The sequence below is a fragment of the Ipomoea triloba genome, chromosome 9, assembly GCF_003576645.1.
Source record: "Ipomoea triloba cultivar NCNSP0323 chromosome 9, ASM357664v1".
In the NCBI taxonomy this organism is placed as follows: domain Eukaryota; kingdom Viridiplantae; phylum Streptophyta; class Magnoliopsida; order Solanales; family Convolvulaceae; genus Ipomoea; species Ipomoea triloba.
Genome location: NC_044924.1, coordinates 8,295,139 through 8,315,240, shown reverse-complemented (window position 1 = coordinate 8,315,240; position 20,102 = coordinate 8,295,139). Strand labels below are relative to the sequence as shown.

Here is a 20,102-nt window from a genome sequence, read left to right as displayed (position 1 = left end):
GCTTTGTTTGGTAATGCTCTCAAAATAAGCTAGTAGCTTAAAATAAGAGCTTATTTTGAAACGCTACTTTAGGTAGCTTTTCAAAAATAAGCTAGTAGCTTCTTAACTTTTTTCCATCTTTATCCTTATTATTTTAAATAAATGACATCATTTATCCATCCCAATTAAAACTCTTTTGGCATTTTTTCTTCAATATGTTTCGTTGTAATTTTAATTTGATATTTGTGTTTGAACAATAATTTTTGTATGAACTAATTTTATGAATTATAAACATTTTGTTTTACTTTATATATTTTTAAATATATGTTCTTACTTTATATTTAAATAAATTATATTGATTTTATTATTTTATATTTTAATATGTAAACAAACCTATTTAAATTTAAAATTATTTAACTTTCATGTAAATGTATTTTTTAATCTTTTTACATTTATCAAACTTATCAAAAAGCTAATTTTACCAAACACTTTTAAACATAACAGCTCTTCTTCGAGGTTATAGCTTTTCACCTTTCAGCTACTTTTCAGCTTCCAGCTACCATTTCAGCTAGGTTTGCCAAATATAACCCATGATGAGGTGGATGTTGGGGCCCACAAAAAACTGGAGAAAAAACTTCAACTAATGAGGAAGGCCTTAGTGTGGTTGGCTTGCAATTGCAGAATAATCATACTCCGACCCACTTGATTTTTTTTTTAAATTTTTTATTACAGAGTAACATCATCTTTTTACCTAACACACGTGAATCATAACTCAAAATCAGAGATTTATGTGGTGGCAAACTTGGTTTTGAATTCTGCAAATTAAAATCGACCTGATCGAAGCCTGAAGCTGCTACATATATACTTCACATGCAAGAGTATGCAACAAATCCAAGCACACATCAACCATTATAATGGCTGCAGACAAACCGCGCTAGACGACGACAACATACACGTAAGCGTTTCTCTCTAGATAAATCCTTTGAATTGGCCCTCCTCCTGACAGATACCACTATATAAACCCCCCAGCATGTGGCTCTTCCAACTCACTATACCTATACATACTACTCCTAAGAGCTACGCAACCTTTCGTCTCTAAATGAAGCTTGCATTACCTTCTGGAATGCGCTTCTGCTGAGTACTCATATTGTGTCTGCCTTTCTCTCCCTGTACACGCGCGCGTATAACGAAATCCTTCTCGATTAAGGTGAGTTTCTGTTGCTGTTGTTGTTGTTGTTGGTTGCTGTTTTCCCGTTGTACTGGAGCTGTGAATCTGTGATACCGTGAAGTTGTTCGGAGTTGGTGCTTGAGGAGTAGCCGGATCGGTTTTTCGAACCGCCGGTGAATGAATATCTTGAATCCGAGTTCTTCTTTTTGTTGTTAATTTTTTTGGTGTGTTTTTCCAAAATGTTCGTACCTGCTGTTTTGCCTGCGTATCGATTGCGCGTTCACGCTTTGCTTTCCTGGAAGAATTTGAGAGGGTGTTCCAGAGGTGATTGAAGAAGACTAGTTCTCTATTTCGTTCCTTCTCTGGTGAATTTGTTCAACTTTAGAAACTGATTTAGGTATTTCACGGATATGCCTCTGGAAATTTTTGGATTTAGTACCATACCTTCATCCTGTTCTGTTTCCTCCTCCAATGCCGACGCTAAAACCTCCGTCAACTGGCGGTGGCGGGAGTACTGTTGCCTCCGGACCTAGGCGGTGATTACAGTTTAAGTTCTAAAATTATACGAATGAGAATCCAAGATGCAATAAATTGACAAATATAGCATTTGATTTCATCAAATTTGTTCCCTCATGCCTGCGAATAAGAGAGACTGAAATGAGATTTTGGCTGTAAGCTGCCAAAATTCACGAACTATGACCTCCCATATGATTCAAACTTGTCTCAACCCTGTAATAAACTACTCACAGATAAAAGTTGGGTTTATTCTAATTTTTCAGTTTTTTATTCTCCACAGTCAATTTTTAAATTAGAGAAATGTACAAGTGGAGCACTTCTTTGTTTTCATTTCTCCCGTATAATGAAATTATTTTTCCATTTAGTAAAGACACCCTTAAAGTGCTTCTGATCAGATTCTTAATTAAAAAGATACAAGTGATCAGTAGGGATTTGTTATCACCTCCCAGAGTATTGATCCTGTTTCTCATTTTTCAAGTCGTATCTCATGCCAAAATTTCCATGATCTGACCATTGTTGAACACTCAAACTTTTTCCAATCCCTTATCTCAATTTCTAAGAGCTCCTACACCAAGCACTTTGATTCTTTTTCGCTCTTTTCACTTTTCAGTCCTTGTAAGATACTCTCTGTTTCTTCTATATTTTTATTCTTCATTTTGGGTACCAAAGAAAAAGGGCTCTTTTGAAGTCCCTATAGTGCAACAGTAGAAAGTAGGTATAGATGGTCCACAAGTTTCTGGTGAACTCTAGAAATGGTTTTATGCTTAACATAGCCACATAGCAGATTGATTAGTAATATTTTTTAGCTCAAGAATCCTATCACAGAGGTTGGTAATTTTGAGTAATTGCAGATAAGAGGTTGAAATTGTCAAACAGTTATTTTGTTGTCAATCCATTTATGAAGTATAAAGTAGTTATAGTGTTGCGAGTAAAGCATAAGCTTTAAGAATTGCAAATTTTATTTGTTGAAATGTCTCAGTAATTATTGTTGAGAATCTTCATGAATTTTACCATCCTGATGAGACCTGATGTGCCACTGCGGCTATGCTTTCATTTCTCCTAACTGTGAAAATAAAGTGCTGTTTTGAAGTTTGGATCTTTTGTTTTGATTGCAATTATATCAGCTACAATCCCTGTCTCTAACTTTGGTGTGCCATGTGCAGTTTATTGTAGAAGAGCAGTGAGTTGCACGAAGATGACGATCACACCCAATATCTCTATCACTGATGGGAACCTTGTGGTCCATGGGAGGACCTTGCTTAAAGGTGTGCCTGACAACATTGTGCTGACACCAGGATCGGGTGTGGGACTTGTTGCTGGTGCATTCATTGGAGCCACAGCTTCACATAGCAAAAGCTTACATGTTTTCCCCATTGGTGTCTTAGAGTGAGTCTATACTATGCCCAGACTTTATACTCTGCATCTTTGAGATTTAAAATTCTGAAAATTGAAATTTCTCGAGGTCTAACACTTAAATCCACTGCTGATTGTTGAACTGCTTTATTGGAAATTCTTAGAAATGAGGAACTACTTGGGGTGAAATCTATTAAATACGGAGTAAATGTTTTCCTTAAGAAAGCATCACTTCTAATTACTATTTCTAGGAAGTTTCATAAACTGAAACTAATCTTGGAACGATGACAGATGTGAGCCAATACTTATATTTTATGAGTTCAATTTATTGTACTGCATTGATATGTTGATCAAATTATCAAGTTTTTCCTTCAAAAACCCTGTTTCTCCACCTAGAAGCTCTCAAGCGCCTATGATCAAATTTCAAAAATACAAAATAGAATAATGATACTTGACGTTTTTGCATTCCATTTGTACTATGAAGTTTTTGTTATTATTTTTTACTTCGCTTTTCTGATTTTGTTTTTAACATTACCAATTATGAATTAACATAATAATGAAGTTACAAAATGAATTACCATGTTTGACAGTGTTAAGGATGATAAGATGTCAGATTTAAAGATCCAACTTATACATCAGTGTTTTGTCTTAATTATTCTGGACTAGGAGTTACTTATGTTGCTTAGGAGGATGTGTACTATCAGTCAATTCACTGAGAAATATGAATGGGAATGTGAGTCCATAAAGAGTATAAGAAAATAATTTCCTCTAGTTTTTCATTCAAATGCATGCTGTATGGAAGGCATTCTAGTCAGTCTCAGTTGATGGCCCTCTCTTGGAAGTAAATGATTTCTGTTGAATCTGTGACTGTAGTTTGGCTCATTCACACGGTTGTTATACTCCTTATCCCCCATTCCTTTGATGTTTTTAAAACTGTGGTTGATTGCACCATTGCTCTTCAAACTCTCATGTTATTATTCAACGATGTGCTCTTGTTCACAAGAAATGTTGATTTCCCAATTGTAATCATTTGTTGTCTCACATAATAGGGGTCTCCGATTTATGTGTTTATTCCGTTTCAAGCTATGGTGGATGACACAGAGGATGGGAACATGTGGAAATGATATTCCTCTGGAGACCCAATTCATGCTTGTGGAGAGCAAAGACACCAGTGAAGGTGACCTCGAAGATGCCCCAACTATCTATACTGTTTTTCTCCCTCTCCTTGAAGGACCATTTCGTGCAGTTCTTCAAGGCAATGAGAAGAATGAAATGGAGATCTGCTTTGAGAGTGGTACGTTTCGTATGGCCTAGTCATTGGTTATTACTACACTATAACTTGTGTAAACCATATCTGTTCTGCTCTTAAATACACTGTATCATAACGTTTTGCACTGTGTTAAGCCAATTACATCCTATTATCATGAAAAGAGGCTTAAAGAGAGGTAGAGTAGTGTGGATCTGTGGTTAATTTTATCATAACTGAGCTGTTTACAAATTAAAACAATAATCATTGTAACACGAAACAATTTACTGGAGTTTACAAACCATGGAAGAACAATTAGTAACAAATGAGCTTGAAAGGACTAAAGTGGCCTTGGCTTTTTTTGGTATATTTTGATTTTGCAGGAGATAGTTCGGTAGAAACCAACCAAGGGCTTTATCTTGTCTACATGCATGCTGGGCCTAATCCCTTTGAAGTCATAAATCAAGCTGTTAAGTAAGTCCTTAATGTTTCATGAGTTACCGTTTTCACCTGAAGGATTTATTGCTGCATTAGTAGTTATAACCCTATTGTTAGCAATAACGCACTGAGCACACTATTACTGCTGACTCATGAAAGTAATGGAACTACTTTCCCATTCAACAGAGCTGTTGAGAAACACTTGCAGACTTTCCATCACCGAGAGAGGAAAAAGGTAAAGGGATTGTGTATTCTCCTGTCTATTCTAACTTGTGCTTGATTATGTGATATGAAGAGCATCTGAAAAACATATATCTTGGTTGCTTGTAGTTGCCATCAATTCTTGACTGGTTTGGCTGGTGCACATGGGATGCCTTTTACACTGATGTCACAGCAGAGGGTGTCGAACAAGGCCTCAAAAGGTAAATTCTTAATTTGTACTTATATTTCTGGAAATTTGTTCTCTTACTGCAAAACTGATACCCATGGTCTGTGTCTTTTTGACTAATTTGTTTAATAATGAATACCGCAGCTTGTCCGATGGAGGTGTCACTCCACGCTTCCTGATCATAGATGATGGTTGGCAACAAATTGGTAGCGAACCCAAGGACCCTGAATGTATTGTTCAAGAAGGCGCACAGTGAGTCCTTATCTTTTTCTTCCTCTTCACATACATTCAGTGACATGTAATCTGAATGGTAAAATTTCTAATGGTAGAAGAAAATTAGTTTCAATACAAAATTCAACTCTTTTTATTAGCCATCCCCTCTTCTTGGAGTATTGTTTCTCATGCAATTTGGCCTTTGTCTGTTTAACATATACATCAATTCATGTGACATTTATCTTACAGGTTTGCAAACAGACTAATAGGGATAAAAGAAAACTCAAAGTTCCAAAAAAATGAAACAAAAGGTGAACAAGAGTCAGGATTGAAGCAAGTTGTGGAGAAAGCAAAGCAACAGTTCAAAGTGAAGTAAGTCGTCTAACTCCATAGTTGATTAGTTTATGACGCTGTTAAAGGACTGGTTGAGTTTAATACTCCGTAGTATATATGGTGAAGATGGATTACTCTTCTAGTAGATTTATCCTAAAAATTATTACTCATCTAGTACTTGTTCGCTTTTCTCTCTGTAAAGGAGCTGTTTCTTCCCCTTTCCTCCATTTTTCTATATTGCTCAATAATCTATCAAATTCTGTCAGTATTCCATGTAGTGAAACAAGTTTGATTTGAATGTAAAACATCTCTTTGTAAGTGTGTTTTGAGTAAATCATGCATTATTTATGATCTTCTTTGTTCCAGATATGTCTATGTATGGCATGCTATGGCAGGTTACTGGGGTGGAGTACAACCATCCGGTCCTGGAATGGAGCACTATGAGACTGCATTAGCATACCCTGTCCAGTCCCCTGGTGTACTTGGAAACCAACCTGACATTGTGATGGACAGTCTTGCAGTTCATGGCTTGGGTCTGGTACACCCCAAGAAGGTCCTCAACTTCTACAATGAGCTTCATGCTTATCTGGCCTCGTGTGGTGTCGATGGAGTCAAAGTTGACGTGCAAAATATTATAGAGACTCTTGGAGCTGGACATGGTGGTAGAGTTACTCTCACACGAAGTTATCTCCAGGCGCTTGAAGCATCCATTGCACGCAACTTCCCTGATAATGGTTGTATTGCCAGCATGTCTCATAATACTGATTCCCTCTACAGTGCCAAGCAGACTGCCATAGTTAGAGCTTCTGATGATTACTATCCTCACGATCCTGCTTCTCATACAATCCACATTGCGGCTGTGGCCTATAACACACTGTTCTTGGGAGAATTCGTGCAACCTGATTGGGATATGTTCCATGTTAGTACATCGCATCTTCAGGTTTTCCTAAACAACTCAGTATCAGAAATGCCATGTAGTTGATAAGGTATAACTTGTCTTGCAGAGCCTACATCCAACTGCTGAGTATCATGCTGCAGCTCGATCTATTGGAGGATCTGCAATTTATGTCAGGTGTGAATTATGCTCTATGTTAAATTCTCCATGATGGTTTCACTCTATACATGAGTTGTCCTCTAATATGGTTGTCTTCTGATATTAGTGACAAGCCTGGAAACCACAACTTTGAGCTTTTGAAGAAGCTAGTCCTTCCTGATGGATCAGTGCTTCGTGCCCAATTGCCTGGCCGACCAACCATTGACTGCCTTTTCAGTGATCCAGCCAGAGATGGAACCAGGTCTTCAATTTACTTTCCAGCCTGTGACTTCCCTATGACTTGTTAGTTTGAGAGAGATATCAAGAAAACTGAAATGCATATTTATATTGAACAGCTTGCTTAAGATTTGGAATGTGAACAAATGCACGGGTGTGGTTGGTGTGTTCAACTGCCAAGGTGCTGGCTGGTGCCGAGTTGCAAAGAAGACGCGTATTCATGACACATCACCTGGCACCCTCACTGGTTCTGTTCAGGCTACCGACGTTGATTCCATAGCTCAAATCGCTAGTCCAGATTGGAGTGGAGACACGGTTATATACACCTACAGATCAGGTATGTGTCTAGTTGTCCATATAAACAAGATATCAGATTTCTACGAATTGATGCTTATTACCATTTTATAAAAATGACTCTTTGCTTTGATTTGCAGGGGAGATAGTTCGCTTACCAAAAGGCGCTTCACTGCCTGTGACTCTTGGGGTTCTACAGTATGAACTCTTCCATATCTCTCCTGTCAAGGTCTGCCACTCTTTCTAACATTCTCCCCTCTGTTCTCTGCTATTAGCTGGTATACATAAGATCAATTGATTGTGTTGTTGCAGGACATTGCCCCAAACATCTCATTTGCACCAATTGGCTTACTAGACATGTTCAACAGTGGCGGCGCTGTGGAGAAGTACGAAGTCCATCTGGTTTCTGACAAGCCTGCAGAACACTTTGATGGTGAAGTCTCTTGTGAGGTGCCAACTTGTCTAAGCGAAAACCGGCCACCAACTGCAACGATCTCTCTTACTGTTAGGGGGTGTGGCGGATTCGGAATTTACATCTCCCAGCGCCCTCTGAAATGCTCATTGGATGGTGCCATTACTGACTTCAACTATAACACTGACAATGGATTGCTGATCATAACCATCCCAGTTCCAGCAGAAGAAATGTACAGATGGAATGTTGAAGTCCAAGTCTAAGTAGTTATATACTAGGAAGTGGTTGTTGCAGAATCCAAGGACAAAGATTCCTATGGCAGAATAAGCTAAGGGATGAAGGCGAGTGAGGCTTCTCTGATCTTTGGGGATAACTGAATAAGATGTCAGAACGTTTAGTTAGATACTTATGTCTGTAATAAAAGCTATATATATGAATGATGATCCGTATCTGTGATGCTGCAGTTTCTACTCTCTTTGTATCATATCACTTCACATCTGTTTTATTTCTATGCATTATTGCACTGGCGGTTTCTGATCGCCTAATTCGTACTGGACCATTTTAACTGTTCCTAACTCCAAATGAAGTCCCATTGTTTCAACGACTACTTGCTTCCAATATATTGTATGAGATCGGATGGATTTAATTAATCTGGTAGTCCGAATTATAAAACCAGGAAGGATGATTCGATAGAAAAGATAAAGAATATATGTCGCGAAGACAATTCTTGTATTAATAATGGTGTAAGATCATTACAAGAGCGTTTGTACTCAGACAATAGAGATGATAATGTCTTAACAAGACAATTAAGTAGCTATTTATATTATTAAACCTTCTAACCGCCCCCTAAAAGGAGGAGACGGTTGTAATTATCTTGGACTTTGTCTGCGTGCAGGGCTGAGGCCACCCCTGCCGAGGTTGTCTCTAAACGAGGCCGCCCCGGGTTGAGGTCGCCCTCAGCTCGAATCATCTTCCAGGTTGCTTTTCGGGTTGCATCCCCTCCTTTTCGGGTCGGAGCCCGTCTCCAATATATCCATCAAGATCCAACTTTACATTTTCAAGTTAGTAGAATGATTTTAATCACATATTGAATTTACTGTTGGTGGTCTCCTAGGAGTAGACGTGGTTGGCATCAAACTGGGTAAACAAATCCCTGTTTTATTCTTCATTTACTTATTGTTTGATTCGATTTCATTACATAATTGATATTATGAATTGTTAACTGATTAACCAGTAAATGAAATTTGTATATACAGTTTACTTAAATCGCAATTAAATTAAGTATATTCGATGAACACTTAAACTCAGAAATATTATTATTATTATTATTATTATATATGTGCGTAAATGACCATATTATATCATTATAATTAATTAAAGTGTTTAATTTAGATGATGATAGAATGATTTATAAAAACAATTTTTTAATGATTAATTTTAAAATTAAAAAAAATAGATCGTAGAAGTCTAAAATTGTTTATACTATGATTATAATTAAACACTTTTCTTTTTTTTTTTGGATTAACGAGGTAAACCCACTCCTCACTGTGTGAGTAAAGCCCTCGCCCTATGACCTAGTCGGCAAAGGACCCCAAGGAGGTAAATCAGCCTAGATTACCCATAGCTGACCAATTCAAACTCAAGGGCTTGAGGTTCGAACCCACGACCTCTCGGCTGCAGGTATAACTCTCTTACCACTTGAGTTGCCCTTACAGGCATTAAACACTTTTCTCACCACTATGATTAAACACTTTTCTCACCAACTTGTTAGGTTGCTCATAAGTTGGAAGACCTTAAACTGCCATTGGACTCACTTCCCTATTGGCTATCGCTCTCGACTAAATGCCTCATGACAGACTAACCGGCCAAATGACACCGCATATGGGTCAACCAATGGGCAGACAACCAAACTGCTCATGGACTAACCAATCGATTAACAGTCCCCATCGACAGACCTACTAATCTCGATTATGGTTCAGGACCATAGTGACCCATCGATTAAGGCAAATGACATGCCGGCCTAGCTAGCTGGCTAGCCTGTGGGCCAGAGCCAAATTGGCGCCACAGCCAAGACTTGGCTAATTGCCTACCTTCGCCACCCTAGGTCGCCACACCGTCGAGTGGGGCTAGTTGGGCGTAGGGGTGTAAACGAATCGAATCGAGTCAAATACTTCAGTATTCGATTCGAATTCGATTATTTTGATGAGTATTCGAATTCGAATTCGTTTAGTGTTCGAATCCTAAATTCCGATTCGTATTCGATTCGACCAATTTATTCGAATATATTCGATTCGACTCAAATATTCGAATTCGAAATGACTATCTTATTTTTTTTTCTAATTTTTTCAATAAATTAAGATAAAATTTAACAAAAATTGTCGCGGCCATGAAGATTGTTCCCTTCACCAAACGACAGTGGCCGTGAGGAGTTGCTGCCCTGCCTTGCTGAGTTGCTCTCCTTGTTGTCGTGCTTCCTTGCCACGACGGTAGTCTGCCGTGAAAAGGGGAGGACAAGAAGAGGGCAAAGCAGGTGGTGGAAGAGGCGAAGTTGAGAACTGCGGCTGTCGAACTGGGAAGACTGAAGGGTGAAGCATTGAAGCGGTTGCTCTCACTTTTATTTTTGCTTAGGGTTTATGTTGGGAAACAATTCTCGAAATACCCAAGAAAATGGACGAAATAGGAAAATCCACTAAAACAAATATTACAAGGAATATTACAAAATTCCAGGAATTTAAACCTACAACAAAGGTTCAATAAACCTAGAATACAAGGGACGGGGAGAACGGACTTTAGGGGTAGTTGTAAGTACGAGTCGAGTTGCCTCTGTCCTTAAAACCTTATTTACCGCCTCCCGGGGTGCTGGAGCATTGCGGTCTAGGTTTCCCCAGGATAAAACGTACTACGATCCGCCGTTTGAGCACACAAACTTGGACCCGGCGAACGAGAACGTGGGATGAACACAGGTGGCTAGAACGAAGGAGGAGCAGAGTTTCGAGGTTCAAAACAGATTTCTTTCGTTGTTTAAATCTCCTGCTCAAGCTGGAAATATATAGTAGAGGATGTGATAAAACAGCATTGATAATGGCATTCATTCCTCACATGTAACCTCCTTCCACTAAGCACGAATTTACTTCCCACTAACAGTCCATTAATAAGAAATAATGGCAGGATTAATCACATTAATTCCTTAATGCCAAAGGTCATTCTTATCAACGGTCACAGTGGAAGTGATACGTCGCTACTGGAGATCACTACGAGTTACCCTGGAAGCCACGAGACATCGCTCGTGAGAAAGGTTCGAGGCATCAGCCTTCGAGAGGTCCGCAAGACACCATACCGCGTGACCGGCTTCCTTCGAGAGATCGCGTCTCTCGGGCGTAACTCGCCCGCTTCGAGACATCGCTTGATGTCTCGCACGACCAAGGCATGCAACGAGACCTCTCGCGATGTCTCGAACTCATCCTTTTGAGATGGAAAAATGTTCAGAAATTCGGCATAACTTAGCCCGCAAGGCCAGCCAATTTTCCGAACGACATTCGTGCCTGCAGGTGCCGGCGCACACAAGTTCAAGCCTTTTGAACTCATTTTGGGATTTGATTTGCACCCTACCCTGCGCGCGAGAGAGAGCCTCTATGCCATACAAGTCAATTAGCTTAAGAAAGCCTCTTGTATATATAGTGGGTGAAATCTTCTTCCCAAACCAATGTGGGACAAAGCTACTTAAGCTTTTCCACATTTTTTCCATCTCAATAGGTCTACTTTGAGAACCAATTTCTCATTCACCCATTATCCATTTTGAGCGTATAATATATCGATCTCTTCGTCTAAGAACGAAGAACCCGAATCCACTTTGACCCGACCCAAATCGGATGTGGACCCTACATATATTTATACCACAAAATGGTCACTTAAAATGCCATTTATTGCCATTTTTTCCAACAGTTTATGCCTTTACTAGTTTAGTTTCTTTATATATATATATATATATATATATATATATTCAAATATTCGAATACTATTCGAATCGAATCTATCGAAATTGACCCCCTCCCCTTTGGGTATGTCGTATCTCTTCTTTCTTTGCTCCATTTTCGCATCACCAAACGCGTCCTTAATGTTCTTTTCCGTTTTTACATTTTGACACCCTATACTTTATCTTTCTTCGTTTTGACCCATTTTAAAAACTCTGGTATTTCTCAATCCAATTTAAGCTCCAAAAATCTTGCTTATAAGCTCGACTATTTCCAAAACTCATTTACTCTCTCCTCTTTGGTCTAAATGTCTTTGGGCGCAGGCCCATGGCTCCATCATGCATGTATGAACCATGAAACTCAAAAATGGAAGTCTATCATATGCATGCTATCCGGCAATCGAGTTTATTTGTCTATTTTGGGAAGACTGAGGAATTGGGTAATTTGGTCGCTTTGGTAGTTGGGTTTTAACCGCTAACCCTAGATTATAGATATAGTTAGGCAAAAAACATGACAGGTAGGGAGTTGATTGACTTCAACCACACAGCATAAAAAGCAAATGAGGTTTCCTCCACAAGCCCCCCGCGCGCATAACATACACAACTAAGATTACGTGTCTTTTAGTCATTTGAAAGATTAACGTAATCGCATATATAGCTTACCTTAACCATGTCTGTCTTATCTCAAAGTTGGTGACAATCTTCAAACTGAATTGCCTAAATGTACAAGTGATGTCTGCCCAGTTTTTCTTTTTTTCTCCATAACCATCATGCGCTGTGATGAAATGGGTCACGATGTTCTTGGTTTCTTACGCCACGTGTTGAGCTTATCAACGGTGGGCTGACGCAACCATGATTGCAAGTTCTGTGAATTTTAGCAGCAAAGAACAAACCAGAACGACATGTCCCAGATTTATGGCTTTTCATTATTTGATTAGTCTGTTAGATGATGTCATGCTGTGTTTAAATTTATAAAGAAAGAATCTTTTGTTGGATGCGTTCGTATATTGTCATCATAATCTTGGTTTGCAATTAGTTTTTTTTTTTTTTTTTGGAGAGGTAAAACTTCAAACCAGCCCATACCTGGGACCAGACCAAGCCAGATCGAATTAATAATTCAATCTTTAACTTCTTGAAATAGATCATAGCATGCGTCATCTCAGAATTTGCCATCAAATAATGGAGAAGATAAAAACAGCCCAGAAAGTCAGAAACCTTATATTTTAAGTAAGTTAGCTTCTGCGCCAACTTTATCTTTTAATATGAAAAACTTAATTTTATCTTTTATATTTAAACCATCACCATTGAAGGCATAATTTTGTTAATTTTTTCACAGCTTTTTAGCGATGTGGAAGACAAAGGAGAGTGGGGAGGGTTGAATTGTTATTTGGGGTTTTAAGCAGCTTTTGTTAGAATTATATATATAGACAGATGGATTTAAAAATTTAATTAATCTGGGTAGTCCAAATTAATAACATGATAATTAAAGGATAGATAAGTGGATAAAAAATAATTGTAAAATACAAGAATGCACTATTGAAAATGACAAGAATGATATTGGAAAGATATAGATATTGTATTTAGGAGCAATGTAATAGTCTTACAAGTGAGTTCAAGATGTCTTAACAACACATGTAACTACACTCCTATTTATACTAATAAGTTTCCTAACTGTCCCCACGAAAAAGGAGGAATTAGTTATAACAAACCTGACCAAGTTCGGGTTACTTGACCGAGGTTGAGCCCGTGGACGAGCACGGGGCTCGGCCTTGGCAGCCCGGGGGCCAAGGCCCAAGCCAAGACCGAGCGTACGTGGGGCTTGGCCTTGGTTCCCGTGGCCGAGCACAACAATCGTTATACAATGTTGTGTGGACCATGGTTCAAAACAACGTCGTTTCTTTTAATGAAAAGAAATGACAACTGTCAGTCTATTATGTTTTATGATCTACTCAGTTTTTTTTACTGATATTGTAATCAAACTACAATGTGTATAAAATAAAACTGAATGACATGTCTCACATATTGAGTTTATACTATCAAGTGAAACTATAGTTGAATTAGAATGATACTTTAGCGGTGTTGTAATGAAACTACAGTATGTATAATTTATAAAATGAAATTGAATAACAGGTTTCACATATTGACTGTATATTGTCAAATGAATATGAATAATATTTTAGTGGTGTTGTTATGAAACTACATTGTATATAAAATGAAACTGAATAACAAGTCTAACATACTAAGTGTATATATATTGTCAAATGAAATTGTATTGAATTAGAATGATACTTTAATAGTACGTGTTGTAATGAAACTACTGTATATAAAATAAAATTGCATAGCAAGTCTCACATATTGAATGTATATTGTCAAATAAAACTATAGTTGTTTAATAAGAATGATACACATTGTGTATAAAATGAAACCGAATAGTAAGTCTCACATATTGAGTGTATATTGTCAAATAAATTTGTAGTTAAATTAGAGTGATACTTTAATAATGCTGTAATAAAACTACAACATGTATAAAATGAAACTGAATAATGAGAGAGGTTACGTTGTTGCTACATGGACCATAATAGAATTTGCCGTTTACCACTGTTAACGCGAAAAACTTCAAACAACATAATTTTTTTACCTTATCCACGTTGCTAGTTACGTGGACCACAGTCTATAGTAAAATTTGCGATATACATAATAACCAAACATATGGTGAGTTGACCCGCCCATTTGACACCACTCAAAAGAAGAGAAAGAGCTGAGAGAGAACTAAGTGTGATATAAAAATCCAAAAAATGTCTCCTGAGTAAAAATTCAAAACATTTTCTGCCAAAATGAGTCATTTTTCTTTGACAGAAATGTGTATTTTTCGTTGACTTTATTTTCTGTTGATAGCCAAACACTAAAAAAAAATAAAAAAATAGCTTCTAAAAGTCATTTTTCAAGTTTTCAAATGGACACTAAATAAGAATTAATCTAATTAATGGTTCATATAGTCATAAGCCCTTTAAAGTAATGATTAAACTAAATATTAAAATGGTGAAAATAAAGTAGGTTGGTAAATTTAATTGTACCGCTCTCACTAGACTTTATCATTTCAAGTGTAAATTTTATAATTGAAATAATGAATCTTTCCAATTATTCATACTACGCTTCACCAAAATGCCTCTTACTTTGCAGGTTAACGATGCCCAACTAATAATTTATTTCTTTTAGTGACAAAGAAAACTCATAACTGCTATCTTAAGGTGTGCTGTGAATTAACCATGATTCATCAACTTGGCCACAAGCCCACAACTAATAATAGTAATAAAAACAAAGACTCATTGTTAGACAAATTAGAAAATTGATCGAGGACACTACATGCTTAAATTATAACTAATGAGGGATGAAAGAGCTATATCATTATATCGTCAGAATGACAAAATATGATTTTTTTTTTTTAAATAGAGATCGATAATTTTATGTATTTAACTAGAAAAGAATGATGCACTAATTAATTAAATGTCATATCAACTACCATCTTTACAAAATAATAATAATAATAATGTGTATGTTAGTATCTCTAATTATTATACATACTCATCATATCAATCAAAAAATATACATAAAATCAATTAATACATAATTCTAGTTTGATTATATTACTTCTTTATTATTATTATTATTATTATTATTATTATTATTATTTATTGGTGATGTTATAATCTATGTTATGTAGTTATTTTTTTTTTTTGAAACCATGTTATGTAGTTATTAGTTATTCGTTAGTTATATAAACCTGAGGAGGACCTGAAAGAACGACACGGGAATTATAAACCTAGCAGTGTATAAGAAAAAGAAGTATCCTACAACAGTACAACACAAACAGAAGAGGATCAATATAAACATATTTATGTCTGAATACCTCAGTTTAAATAGGATTAGTACGTTCAAGACATTCCTTATAAACACTCATTTTGAGTCATTTCTCAATCTGGCCTAGATCTCGAGATCTCTCTCACGTCTTAATCTTATAAATTGTAAAATTTTGTACGTAGTTTCGAATGGATAGATAACTTTAAGTTAAGATGCCGTAAGTTTGATTTGTACGAGATGGTGCGATCGGACTAAAATTATTGTTTCGTATGGTGTTGTCCAAACCAGAAACCATACCCCAAGAGTCGTATGAAAACCATCAACAAACCAATAATCCTCCGTTCCCTAAGTCTATAAATATTCATTCCCACATCACTTCCTTGTATCACATCCCATACCTACAAATTAAATTACTCCATACATTAATTAATTCCCCCATAATTCTATTTTGTTTTGTTCTCATTTTTTTCCTCATAGGCCACATTCTACAATGTCTCTGCCAAGAAACATTTCCCCTTTCGTGCTCCTCATTATCGTCACTGTCGTCCTCACGTTAGCGCCATCATGTTTGGAGGCCCTTCACCATCAACAACATTATTCTCATCATAATAATGTCGCACACAATAATCTCAACCACTTGCACGAAGAATCTGGCCATGACTCCAGAGCATACCCTTCGTATAGTTTGGAAGGTATGAGGAGTACGAGGTTTTTAGCTTCGGTTACGACAGTTAATGTCGATGACTACGGTGCTAAGGGTGACGGAACTCATGACGATACAGTGGTAAGTATTATGAGTATTACGAGATAGATTGCAGTACCTTCGGAAAGGTGCTGTTAACCAACTTAAGTTGGTCATATCTGACCTTCTCAAATCAAGAAGGTCAACGAGTAATTCCTATTGATAATTAAATTTGGAAACTTGTGATTACCATCTGTCTGTGTTGCCCTGTATCATACCAAATTTAATTTGATCAATAAATTTTAGTTATTTAACTATAATTGTCCCAATACATAAATTTTCAGGCGTTTCAGAAAGCTTGGAAAGTAGCATGCTCATCTATTGCTACTACAGCTGTTTATTTTCAAGTTTCCAAGAAGAATTATCTACTCAGACCAATTTCATTTTCTGGGCCATGCAAGTCTGCCATTACGGTTCAGGTTAGCTAGGTTGAATGATTGATAGTAGCTGCTATAATGGTGTCGAGAATGTCCTGTTGTATATATTAAAGAAGCATTTTTATTTATTGAATTGCATTGGTGGGTGTTATATATTACTATATATATGCAGATTTATGGAAGTATTGAAGCATCTGATGATCGATCCGACTACTCGGATGATCGGAGTCATTGGCTTAAATTTTCTAGCGTCCAAAATTTGATGGTTGAAGGTGATGGAACTATTAATGGAAATGGCAAAATTTGGTGGCAAAATTCTTGTAAAGTCGATACATCTCGGGTAAAGTCATCATCATTAACCTAATTAACAAAAATGACATTTTTCGTTTTCAAAATTGTGATTAATTTGTTAGTTAGGACATAGGAGTATGTAGGGTTTATCTCATGCAAATTCACTAGTAATGACTATGTGTTTCTCTCCACACATAGACCGATCAAATGAGAACATGAATTTCATGTAAAAAGTGAAGACTGATATCAGATTTTTAAAAAAAAAATGGTGACATTTTCATAATTATCACCAATTTTACTATGCAAACTTGAACACTAAGAATTCTCCAGGTTCGCACATTTAGTATTAACCTATTTTACATTTAGTATTAAAAGATTGTACTTGCAAAATGCGGAAACGCATTGCACTTAAAGGTTTGAATAGTTTATGGCTGACTTTTTAGTTTTATTTAGTTTAGGGTTCACTTTTCATGCTTATGGTCTAGCATTTAAGGTTTAGAATTAAAATTTAATTTTTCATTGACTTTTTAAAATTTATCCAAGTTTACATATTTAGTTCTTACAAATTGCATATTTAAGTGTTTGGAGTTGACACTAATTACAAAAATCCTACCACGTTTTTTTTAATCTAATATGATCCTTACTATCTAATGATACGTAGTTTTCATTTAATTTATTTAATTATGTTGTATTTGTTCTAATTATTTGTTTTTCTTTTTGTAGCCATGCGAAAATGCACCTACGGTACGTTGTTATAATAATAATAATAATAATAATAATAATAATAATTATTATTATTATTATTATTATTATTATTATTATTATTATTATTTTATAAGATTTTACAATTATAATTTTATAATAATTGGATAATAGCTACTATGTATAAGTTATTTTTACATCATTGTATTAATTCTGCACAGGCTTTGACATTCCACATGTGCAACTATTTGATAGTTAAAAACCTTAGAATCCAAAACGCACAGCGAATGCATATCAGCTTCGACCAATGCACAAACGTTCGCGCTTCCAACCTTGTCGTCACTGCACCAGGAAATAGTCCCAATACAGATGGAATTCATGTAACAAAAACAAAAAACATTCAAATATCCGACTGCACCATTGGAACGGGTAAAGCATAGATATATATGTGTGTATGCGCACATACTTTTTAAATTTAACAGTGATGTGGGTTAAAAAAAAAAAGATTATTGCAATAAATACAAAATAAATAATTTTGATACATCAAATTTCATGTAGGTGATGATTGTATTTCGATTGTTAGTGGCTCCCAAAACATTGAAGCAACAGGTATCACTTGTGGCCCAGGACATGGAATCAGGTATAGTAACTAATTAATTATAGAGAAAAATATTACTTCGATCCGTACAAGTTTTACTAACATAACTTTGCAAAGTTAGAGTTTTGAACATTTAACTATACTCAAAATAAATGTTTTTGTCACCTCAGATCAGGTACTAATTCCACCAAAACCTACCACTTATTAGGAACCAAATTATATGGTGACACCCATATATAATTGATGAGGGATATGATTATTAAGTAATTAACTATTTTGGTGACGGAATTTGTTATTTTTCTTGAATTATTACATTATTTTAAGTGGAGATTTATTTGTTGATGGCATGGTGAGTTTAGCATTGGAAGCTTAGGGTCTGGGAATTCGAAGGCTTATGTGTCTAACGTTGTTGTGAACGGAGCAAAGCTATCTGGAACCGCAAATGGAGTCAGGATCAAGACATGGCAGGTAACCTTAACATCACATCCTAGTAATAATCAGCGATTGTACTGATATTGAGATCTACTCAGTAAAATAATTGGGGCACATCTCGCCATTTACCCTTTCTGCATGCAAATTTTAGGATATAGGGGCGATGAGCCTTCAAAGTTGAGGTGTAATCTTTTTAAATACGTCAAGATTTAATGAAATTACTGTTTTCGCATGTAATATGTATGCAGGGAGGATCTGGAAGTGCAAGCAACATCAAATTTCAGAACATAGAAATGCATGATGTGAAGAACCCCATAATCATAGACCAAAACTATTGCGACCAAAAGGACCCATGCAAACACCAGGTAGACAAAAATTAGATAATATTACTTTTCCTCTATGCACGAACTACTTTCAATCATCGACTATTAATTTGACCACTTAAATATTGAATTATATACTCACGACAGAGCTCAGCTGTTCAAGTAAAAAACGTAGTATACGAGAACATAGCAGGCACGAGTGCGACTGAGATAGCCGTGAAGTTTGATTGTAGCAAGAATCATCCGTGCAAGGGAATAGTGATGAAGAATGTGGACTTGGTAGGGGAAGGAGATGAAGTTGCAAAAGCTGAATGCAACAATGTGAGGTTCAGCAACCTTGGAACTGTCTCACCAAAATGCCCACCAGCTTAAGTTCACAATCACACACAGGACTAATCATAAGATTAATAATGTTGTACATACATACATTCATTCTACACTAGAAGAATCATATCATCATAGGGATTCCTTCATTATAAGTTCATTAAACAATAAGGTTGATTATATTGTAGGTTATGAAAATAAGATTGATTGTAATGTATGGGAAATGGGATTATGTACTTTATTTATTACATTTCTTTAAATTAAATGGGAATGATAAAATAAAGAAACATTTGTATGGAATATAATTAAATATAATCTTTTGACTTAAGAATAAATGAACAACTAAACTAACACAAATAAACATTTCCCCAGATACACCTCCATCTGCCTTCTTATATATGGACTTGGATCTCAAATTGTTTTAAACAAATTTAATTCTTCAATTGGGTTGTAAATTAAGTTTTAGTCAATTCAATTTTTTGGGCTGGTGAATTTGATCGGACTCATTTCATTAGGTGTTGATAATGTTAATAGTTTAGGGCTATATGCTACAGAATGATATAATTAAGTAATAGAGAAATAGGATACTAATGAGGTAATATTATTATTGATTATCTCAGAAGTAAAGTCCAATTTACAAGTAAACTTAATTGAATGGATTTGCTGAGGTTGGGATATGTATGAGCTTTAAAAAGTCAACCCCAAAATTCATTCTCAAAAGTTGGAGAAAGCTTAAAGAGAAGTCGAGTCAACTTTTGAGAATGAAGTCAATTCTATAGGTCTGTACAAATATTACATCAATTGTTTCTAATTTAAAATTCACATCACTACCTAACACATTTTACTGTAGACTTGGGCATGTTTGCCCTGTAAAC

General features: G+C 36.1%; 2 protein-coding genes across 2 annotated transcripts; both read left to right on the top strand.

Annotated features, from left to right (window-relative positions):
- The first annotated feature begins 950 nt into the window (after positions 1-950).
- On the top strand, positions 951-8,169 carry LOC116028602 (probable galactinol--sucrose galactosyltransferase 2). Its single transcript, XM_031270363.1, has 14 exons — positions 951-1,186; positions 2,827-3,049; positions 4,066-4,310; positions 4,646-4,736; positions 4,887-4,935; positions 5,031-5,122; positions 5,233-5,340; positions 5,551-5,673; positions 6,001-6,553; positions 6,639-6,706; positions 6,795-6,929; positions 7,024-7,241; positions 7,339-7,427; positions 7,511-8,169. The coding sequence occupies exons 2-14, from the start codon at positions 2,859-2,861 to the stop codon at positions 7,871-7,873; spliced, it is 2,325 nt and encodes a 774-aa protein (XP_031126223.1). The 5' UTR covers positions 951-1,186; positions 2,827-2,858; the 3' UTR covers positions 7,874-8,169.
- A 7,643-nt stretch (positions 8,170-15,812) lies between these two features.
- LOC116028889 (polygalacturonase-like) lies at positions 15,813-19,444 on the top strand. Its single transcript, XM_031270738.1, has 9 exons — positions 15,813-16,222; positions 16,465-16,599; positions 16,730-16,897; positions 17,572-17,592; positions 17,772-17,979; positions 18,109-18,190; positions 18,508-18,616; positions 18,829-18,945; positions 19,051-19,444. Exons 1-9 carry the CDS (start codon positions 15,929-15,931, stop codon positions 19,273-19,275), a joined length of 1,359 nt encoding a protein of 452 aa, XP_031126598.1. The 5' UTR covers positions 15,813-15,928; the 3' UTR covers positions 19,276-19,444.
- The last annotated feature ends 658 nt before the right edge of the window (positions 19,445-20,102 follow it).